Source organism: Thunnus thynnus, chromosome 1 (genome assembly GCF_963924715.1).
Source record: "Thunnus thynnus chromosome 1, fThuThy2.1, whole genome shotgun sequence".
Taxonomy (NCBI): domain Eukaryota; kingdom Metazoa; phylum Chordata; class Actinopteri; order Scombriformes; family Scombridae; genus Thunnus; species Thunnus thynnus.
The window spans coordinates 11,770,778-11,780,456 of NC_089517.1; the positions used below are offsets into that span (position 1 = coordinate 11,770,778).

At 38.8% G+C, this 9,679-nt stretch overlaps 1 protein-coding gene across 1 annotated transcript; it reads right to left on the reverse strand.

Annotated features, from left to right (window-relative positions):
• Positions 1–912: 912 nt before the first annotated feature.
• On the reverse strand, positions 913–8,443 carry fgf7 (fibroblast growth factor 7). The gene is made up of 4 exons (XM_067584635.1): positions 7,999–8,443; positions 6,907–7,568; positions 2,962–3,068; positions 913–2,781 (listed from the first exon to the last, which is right to left on the reverse strand). The coding sequence occupies exons 2-4, from the start codon at positions 7,190–7,192 to the stop codon at positions 2,572–2,574; spliced, it is 603 nt and encodes a 200-aa protein (XP_067440736.1). The 5' UTR covers positions 7,193–7,568; positions 7,999–8,443; the 3' UTR covers positions 913–2,571.
• Positions 8,444–9,679: the final 1,236 nt, after the last annotated feature.

Here is a 9,679-nt window from a genome sequence, read left to right on the forward strand (position 1 = left end):
TCTTCCATCATAAATGAATAGATTTATCCTGAGTTGTATTACCACATCTCAACCTTTCTTATCAGATTGAGTGATTTTATTCGTGTATATCATGTGTCTAGGATTGTCCAAGGACACTAAAGTTTTCCCAAATGTTTCTTTCCAATGTGTATTCAATCTTCTTAAAGACAACATCAACAGATTTGATTATCTTGTCATTATATCAGCTAAGCTAGGAAATGGACTGCTTAATATCTCCAGAGGACTGCAGTAATGTCGAGGTTTGAAAGGCTGTAGTTGCTTAATGTGTAAGGCGTTTTCTCTGCAGGTTTTTACAAATTATAGAGTTAAGAGTCGGAATGACTCTATATCAATTTCATTGAATGATATTCAAACATTAGATTTGGATTAATCCTGAAAGAGTCATTTTCTTTTTAAGATCAAAATCACAGCAAATAACAAATCATACATTTCATACTTAATTTATCTTAATACTGTTTTATTATACACTGAAGACACCTTAAGTAGACCCGAAATTAGATATTTAACAATTGTGACTGAATAACAAGGTCACTATTGATATAAATGGTTGACATGCAAATAGTAAAAATATGTTTATTTTTCAAATCTGATTTATTATGTGGACTACAGTGCAAAATATGTTCCTCAAAGGAGTGTTGAATTTTCATCATACTCACTGCTCAGCTTTGTAGTTTCAGGGATTCATATGTGGAGAATAAAAAAAATGTTTATGTACAGATTTTCCTCTAAAAGTTGCATTAAGTAATATTTTTACATTAACACTGAATCAAATGGTGGCTTATAATATAAAATGGTTGCTAATATCACCAATTTCACTAAGAGTCAACACAGCAGTTTTTTTTATAGCTCTGTTGTCTTCTGACAAAACAAAACTGGTTCATGTAAAACTGCGTGGAGCACAAACTCACAGAAGCAGGTTGTACATCATGGCATCAAATTATGACAGTCCAAAGTACTGTTGAAGAAAGGTAGAGCATTTATCATGTCAAAGAGTCTAAAAGAGACCTTTTATGGATGTGTGTTAATGTAAGGAACTCGATAAGCTTCATGCAGTGAGTTTCATACCTCCAAGTGGTCAAAAAACTCATCAATGCAACTTTTTTTAATACTTTACTTCAACAGTTGCACAGTAAATGTTCAGATTAAACAATACACATTGTAAAGCAAAAGGGACACATATCTATAACTCGTCTGTTTGATATAAATAAAACAAATAATTTACAACCATGAATGATAAGGTACCGTAATGCTATATGAGATATTGAAGTGATATCATGAAGAGAGAGTCAGTTGTTGAGACAAGATGGGTGTCTGATTAGGTGTGGGAAAATAAATGGACCTCCTGGTATGTACTGCTTACATTTTTGTTTTAGTAAAATATGGGAATGTCTTAACAGGAAAAAAGTGATCTTTTAATACATAAAGGATTATTAACCGGTGGTGCAGTGGTTAGCACTGTCACCTCACAGCAAGAGGGTTCTGGGTTTGAGTCCACTGGCCTGGCTGGTGCCTTTCTGTGTGGAGGTTGTTGCATGTTTTAACTGTGCCTACGTGGGTTCTCCTTCAAAAACATGCAGATTATAAGTTAAGTGGTGACTCTAAATTGCCCGAAGATGTGAATGTGAGTGTGAATGGTTGTCTCCGTACTATATGTTAGCCCTGTGATTGACTGGAGACCTGCCCAATATCAGCTGAGATTGGATCCAACTCCCTCGCGACCCTCTAGAGGACAAGCGGTTAAGAAAATGGATAGATGGATGGAAAGAGATCAGATAACGCACAGCTTTATCATGTTGTTCACTTTGTATTTTAATCTGGATATCTTTTCAGCAGCAGCAGCAGCAGAATATTTTAGCATTTCAAAATCACACCTCGATAATGAAGAAGGGGGGTCGATGAGCAGCTACAATGCATTTGACCAGCGTCTGGTCTACCACGCAGGGACGACAGACAGATCAAAACAGATCATCCTATAATATTTCATGAAACATGCTGTTGTAATCTTATTTATTGTGCCTCTGTTTTGTGTACTCTGAGCACTTGTACCAGTAAAAAAGACAAGTCCAGCTTGCTTCAGCACATCTACAATATCTCCGTTCTGGACCTGTCTGTTGATCACACAGGTCTCCTCATCTGGCTGGTTGTAGATCATCTTTGGAAAAGGATACAGTCCTGATTGTGTGTAATACATTTGACTGTTTTATAAGAAATTATGTAACTGTTTTATAAGGACATATAATATTTTACTCAAAATAACAATAACATTGAGTTGACTTTAGTGGTTTTACAGTTTGTGTAACAGTTGAAGATATTTCAAATAATTCAGTATTTTCTTGTGTCGACATCTTATAAGATGTTTGGAATATTTTAATGTGCTGATCTGATATCTGTTGTTTTCTCTCATGAAAATGACAACATATTATGGAAAACTACAAAACTAATCTACAACTTGAGAATAGTGGAGTGTGGTGTCGGTAATGAGTTTACATGTATCTGTTAATAATATGTGATTGAAATCATACACAATTCGCGACTCAGTCCTCCGCTTTTTCAGTCCACCCTCCTCTCCTCCTCCCTGCATTTCATAGGGATGAAGTGAGATGCTATATGCTCCCTCCTGGTCTTCTTCCCTCGCATTGGCCTTCCCTTCTGAGATAGGGCTATGAACATGTCTTTTTTAGTCCACTTTGCAGAGGAGTAAGCATTGAAGTAGTTTTCTAGGAAAACCTCCTTGAAGTTGCAGTGATCATTGTAGATCCTCTGTAACAATAAGACAAACACTGCAGCATTAGTACAAAACAATCTGCTGTGGCCAGCATTTATCTTCATAGACAGTCCCTGGTTATGATTATTTAAATGGATGTTTTTTGGAGCTTGTTCTCTCTCTGCTTGATTTTGGATGATCTGAAAACACAGTGACTTTTCCCGGTGAGGAATTACCTTGCCTTGCAGCTGTCCAGCCTTGTTCATGGAGATATAATACTGACTCTTCACGCCTTTGATGGCCAGTATTCCCCCCTCAGACACTGTCCTGATCTCCAGGATACCTTAGGAAAATGAGACATATTACAGGACAGATAAGACACTGTCAACATCTTTCAGCTTTCACTCCAGACTCCACAATGCCCTCAACATTCATCTTCATTAACGGACGGGATGGAAGTTCCTGTGGTTAATCAGTCTGTGGTCTCTCTGGCTTTATTCAAGCCTTGTTAACTGGCCTGGGTGGCCATTACACAAACCACAACCTATGCCATAACACATATGGGAGACAGATTAGGGCTCACTCCCCTGGGATTGAGAAAACTACCTTCCCTCCGTGCTTTGCACGCTACATTTCAAAAAAAAAAAAAAACTGGCCACAGTGTGCCATTTTGAAAGGACATATAAATACAGATTATCTATCAGCAATATTTATAAATTTCCAAAGAAAAATGGAAGAATATTATTAATACATGAACAATGTTTGCAGTAATGATTACAATGTACTGTTTCACTTTTCCTTGAAAATGAAGGCATTAGTTACTTATCTTGCTGGACTTGAGTAAGAATTAATTTTACTTAATCATTGAGCTCAACAGATTCACTGATTATTAGTCCAGCAGTCACAGGTCCGTTAAGTTCTACTTGGCTCAGTAAAGAACTAAAAAATGTCACGGGACTAGCCAAGTCTAAAAAGCTTTGGCATGAGTATTTTAAACCAACTTCCCGCTTTACTGCATCTGTCTTGCCTTACCTCATCTAGCCATCAAAACGAAACTTTTATACATATTGGGTATTGCTCTTGTAAAGTTAAATAATCATTATTGCAGTTCTGCTAAATCTAATAGAATATATCTCAGAAGTCCAAACCTGTCACAGTAAAACATACTAACACAAAAATATCTATGTCAAGACCCCAACGTGGTGCCGATGACAGTTTTTTGGGAATACAGACATTACTGTCAATGTATACATATTGCAGAAACTCTTCCTTTTGACAGGCAGAGGGAAAAAAGGGAAGAACTATATTAAAGTTTTTCAGACAGACATTGAGCATGCTTCATTTTAGTGTTTGCTAGATCACAAACAGATGGCAGTCTCCCAATCTTGGAATGTTGTTTGTGCTCTTCTTGCACTATTTGACTGAATATTACTGCCATTTTACTGTGTGTTCATATTCATTTATCTCTTGTTTTTCTATTGCCATGTCGGATTTTATTTATCGTGACTTGAGGTGCAGGTGATCTTAAAGTTTATATTAACACTATTAGAGCTACAGTACATCATAATTTACAAACCTTTTAGTCAATCAATCAATCAAATTGGTGCGAGCTGTCAATACAACTGCGTATTTTTCTCTCACGCTGGGATTTCAGTGTTTATTAGTTTTGAAGAATAGCATCTCACAGCATGAAAGTGCTGTTCCCATAATATTACATGTAACAGCTACAATTGTTTGGTCTACTGTAGAAAGATGGAACACATTTCCACACACACATGCACACACACATATCGTTAACATTTTGGCTCTGACAAGGTTAGCCTCTCAGGCTATCCTCAGCTTGAACACATTTGTCATCACTCACTGGTCCAAGCCCCTGGCGAAGCAAACTAACTTGTGGGTAATCCCTAATTCTGCTTTCTCTGAACAGACTTTGAATCCAGTGTTTACATTCAACGGTAGGGATGTTGCAGACATCCTTCAAGTGATTCTTCAGCATTCTTGCGCAACTTTGCAGTTAATTTTGACAGCTACATAATAAATACCTTGTTATTAAACAGAGGTGATGTTTGAAAACATGTAATTGTAATAACTTTTATTCACTCTGTCTTTAATCGCAAACCAATCTACTACATATTGACACTGAAACTACAAAGTGCTCCAAATATTTATCAGATGATCTATTTTTCAGTATGACTTTACCAAATTATAGTAAATTTAACAGCAGCTACAGGATACGACCAGTTATTTTTATTTGGCTGCACCTGATACCAGGTCTATTATGCGGCAATGTGAGTGACTTAGTTGAACTAGGCTCAATAATACCACAACACACGCTCATGAGTTACTGTCTAGGAATTCCCTGTTTTTCATTTGTCATGCTGTGGCTTAGAATTTGTTGATTGCCAACTTGGATGTTGTTTATCTGTTCTTTTATTATATTCTTTTATTCTATTATTACATTTTGGTCAAACTCAAATTATGCTATACCATGATCTTTCACTTAATCTCAAACTTACATGTGTTATTCATAAACATTTACTATTTTGTAAATAAGTAAATCCCTCTGTTATCTTATATGTACCATGGGTTTGTTTGTTTTTGTGGATAGGGTTACGCATTCAGAAAAAATTGTACCGGGAACTGTTGCAATATCCCTGACCAGAGTGCACACGTGATTTCTTTTAGAATGATTGCATGGTCACAGCTCAACTCTTTTTTTCTATGATGACCAATATCAGCCTCAGACATTTTATCTCCTTAACATCATAGGTACATAAGTATGTTTTGATTTTGCTTGATCTACACAACTCTTTGAAATGTAATTAAGTTAGAAAAAAACTTGATGTCTTGTGGTGCAAGTGATGAGTTTACTGGAAGTAAGCCTATATTTTTGTAGCAGAGACACATGGAATGTAGAAGCCAAAAATAATGCTGCTCCAAGTTTCTCATTTTGGTTTCTTTCTTACTTGCTTACTTTTTGTTTTTGTTTTCTCTATTTGTAAAGAAGCTTTTATACAATCAGCTTTTCTGGACTTCTTGTTCACTGCAGCCAAAAAGTACAAATCACTGATTTATGACATATATATCTGCACCATGCTGGTCTCTTCACAGGATTATTGGTTAAAATTTCTGTGTGCTTTTTGCGTGCAATTGTCAGCCACATATGGGTGTATCAATTTTTCTGTCTTTCATTGCCAATTGTTGCACAAGAATCTTTTCCATCCACTTTGAGGCATTTCCCCGTCATGCCAACATTCCAGCCACAGCCGCATTGTCAGATAGGAGGAAATGATAACTACTTAAAACATCCTCACCATGACAGAGATTTCCAGTAGTATCTAAAAACATGCACTTGAAAAATGTTGGCTTTAAATAAACAACTTTGACAATTTACTTTATTAAATTAGTGAGCCATTGTTAACCGGAATGCATTATTCGGCAAATATTTCATTTGATTATATGTAACAGTAAATTTAATAATAAGGAAAATTATGGAGGTTGATTCTTTGAGATGAGGTTTACACTTCATGGAAATGGTGGTTTAACCAGACACGGTATGGAGGCTCTGTGTGAGATGTCAGTTGCTAACCATAAATTCATCAGAAGGTGGTTATGATTCATTTTTCCGTTCCTAATATTCATGCCAATTCTTTGTCCCAAGACCTTATCCCAGCACTGTGTGTTTGTGGGAAAGTAAATCAGGCTGAGCAAATGTCAGTCTGCCAGTGTGAGTCTGAGGTCACAGAGGCCTGTCTCCAAGCCCCCTCAGTTTACTTCATTACAGACTGTGTTTAGATGCTGTTATGGTTTAACAGGCCAAAACCCCCACCTGCTTCATTTTACCTCTGTCACTTTGGCTGCTCTACTGAAACACATGACCCATTAACACTGTGATTAAGCTAAGGAGAACTTTGTACAATAACACCTCCCACGTGCTCCTGTCAGTTTGACAGGCCAAAGGCTCAAAGACTCAGTGGAAAGATCTCACATCCAAACTCTGCATCTGGAAGAGTTGAGACGCTTGAAACTAAGACAAAGTTAAATCCTACATTTGAGTTAATTCAAACATGGAGCATAAAATCTGGAAAAACAGTGGTGTTTTTGTTATTACTAATAAATACAGAGGCGCTCATGGTAAATCACTGGTGTTATAATTAGACAAAAACAACCATCCTTACTGTAGCAGTTGGTGGGATCTTGAGTCCCATTGATGTTGCCATAGTCATCAATTGTTAGGAACCACTGGGTGCGGCTGAACAGCTGTCGGATGCGCACATCTCCCCCCTCCATGTAGTCATAGTTCCTGGTGTGGCGCTCGTGTTTAGAGCAGTTCATGATGGCAGCAAGTTGCTCTGGAGTGCAGTCACTATAGACCACACACACACTGCCAAACAGGAAGATTGCATGCAGATACAGTCCGGAGAAGAGATTTTGAAGGTTCCATGTCAGCATCCATTTGCGCATTATAATACAATGCAGTGGGGATCAATGAACAACATACTGAAATGTGAAAAGAGATCTGTGCGCTATCCCTCAGCCCAGCGACCCCCTAAACCCTGACTCGTGACCCTTGTGTTGTGACCTCCGGGTCCCCGTTTCTGCAGCAGGGATTCCTAGTGAGATGTTGAGACAGGGTGGTTGTAGAGGAGACAGTTTGAAGCTGGTTAGGGTTGGTTGAGGCTGGAGAATGATCTGAAGTGGAAGAGGGGTGACGGTGTTATGAGATGATGTCTCTCTTCAGTCCTCAGTGACGGTGCGCCTTGACTGCTCCATCATCTTGAGACCATAGTCCGACAAGGGACGTCATAATCCACTTCAAGAAATGTTATGCAGGATGTCACTATAAGAAAAAAAAAAAGTAGACCTATTTGATTTGAGGTATTTCATGTTGGAAAAAATAATTATACTCACAAGTACATTTACAAGTTGAAAGATTTTTGTTAAAACAGAAAGACAGAAAAACAATCCTTCAATGATCACTGGGATTCATCAAGTTCTATAGTAGAGCTCATACATTTTCAAATAACTTGTGAAAAGTTTCTGGTATTCTCTGTACTGTATTGTACATTTCCTAGCAGTAAATCAAAATTTCTGTGGTGTAATTTGGCATATGTCTCCCTGTCATGGACCCAGAACAGTGAAATATTGCATCAGTTCTGCTGGTTTGCTTCACTAGTCTATGATCTGTAATCTACTCTGTATCAGCATACATATGTACTTTCAAACAAACAAATCTATACTGTAAAAAAATCAGTAGTTTAATGACTTACATGTGCTCTGAGTGATGACAGGAGTTGTCACAGATGTGTTCCCTTTCAGCAAAAGTTTTAATTAGAAGACTCGTTAGTTCTAAAGTTGTAGTCTCAGTTGTAAAACAAGCCCAATAATGCAGTGAAGCTAAGCAAGAGCTGGGAGCTTCTGTCAATTCCCATGGATGTCTCCCTGACTCTGGCAGGCTGACTCTGCGCATCTTCCACTGTCGCTGTGCACTCTGCTCAGATAAATGCCTCCTGCTGACCTCACTTGAGAGCAATTAGATCCCAACCAGTCAGCTGTCCCTGGCCGAGATGCAATGGAGAAACACCCTCTGCCTGCCTCTCACTGTCACTCACCCACTGGACATGAGAGGGAGCTATAAACTCTCAGAATAGCAGGCTCTCTTTGGTATGCACTCCCAAATACTTTTAACATTTGCATGCACACTCACTCTTGCAGAACGTACTACAACCTGTCTGCCTTTTCCAAGAAACATCTTGCTCTTAAATAGGTTTGTGCTGTGCGTGTTACAGATCTCATAGTGACTCACATTCACTTAAGTGAAGTGGTTAAGATATCTCCGCTAATGACAAAGCTTTAAGGAATCTCTTCCCTATCATTTTAAATGTCACAATCAATTAGTGGTTTATAGCTGCACTGAATCATTGGTACAGATTTATTGACTCAAGTAAAAACAAAAAACTTCAAAGAAGCCCCTCAGTTCTCATTCATATTGAGTGTAAGAGTGGGAAGCAATAAGTTATGGCTGGCAGGTATCCATCCAAGTGGAGAAAAACAGAAGACATAACTGCTCAGAAGTAGTCATCTCCGTGTCAGGGGTCACGCACTCTTTCACTTTTCGTGTTTGTATTTAAAGTCACAATTTATTGCCTTACATACCTGGCCTTTCCTTGGACTCACAACTTCAAAAGTTTATATGGGCCCTAATGACGCGCTTCCCTGGGGAGGTCAGGGCTGCAGGCCTGAGAGAGGGGGACTTCTGGCCGCAGCAGGTCTCCTTCTCATCTGGTGGTCGTAAAGACCTGATCTATTAGGTGTCACTCTGGCCTGTTCATCTGTCCCTTCTATCACCTCGGAGACAGTTAACACCCTGGTATTGCATGGGCCAGGGAAACACCACTTAACACATCAGGTAGTCATTAAAATTAATGTGATACCATAAATTTTCATAATCATTTTGATTCGAAATATAATTCCACAGTACACTGTATATATACTTTACAGGCGATACATTTTTGAATCTTAGATAAAAAATCTTTTAACAGACAGGTGGACTGCAGAATTTTACAGAATCACTATCCATGAATTGCCACCTTCTCTTGATGGAGGGGTTTGCGCGACCTAGGACCTGTGTTGTCAGGGGCAGGTAGCACCTGGTAGGGTCCCCTAAGGCAAATTGCTCCCAGGAGAAGGGCCAGACTAAGACTGATTCAAAGACTCCTAGGAATTGGCCTCAACAGAATGAGTGACCTTGTCTGGAGTCGAGAAAGTGGGGCCCCCTCCTGTAGACAGGCCTGTGAGGGGAGCTTGAAAGTGAGACCTTAGTGACTGGGCTCGTGGGGCCTGGTCATTCTCAAAACAATGCAGAGTCTACATGTGGGCTCACTTCCTGCAAGGATCTGTGTTGGGTTATAGTGCCATGCCAATCATGTGACAGACAAAAGTGAGGTCCTT

What these genes read in the sequence shown, in the direction of transcription:
- fgf7 (XM_067584635.1), bottom strand. Translation starts at nt 7,192, where the DNA reads ATGCGCAAATGGATGCTGACATGGAACCTTCAAAATCTCTTCTCCGGA. An exon ending in AGATCCCACCAACTGCTACA is followed by an intron (nt 3,069 to 6,906) that starts GTAAGGATGGTT and finishes CATTTTCCTAAG; the next exon opens with GTATCCTGGAGATCAGGACA. An exon ending in CTGGACAGCTGCAAGGCAAG is followed by an intron (nt 2,782 to 2,961) that starts GTAATTCCTCAC and finishes TTATTGTTACAG; the next exon opens with AGGATCTACAATGATCACTG.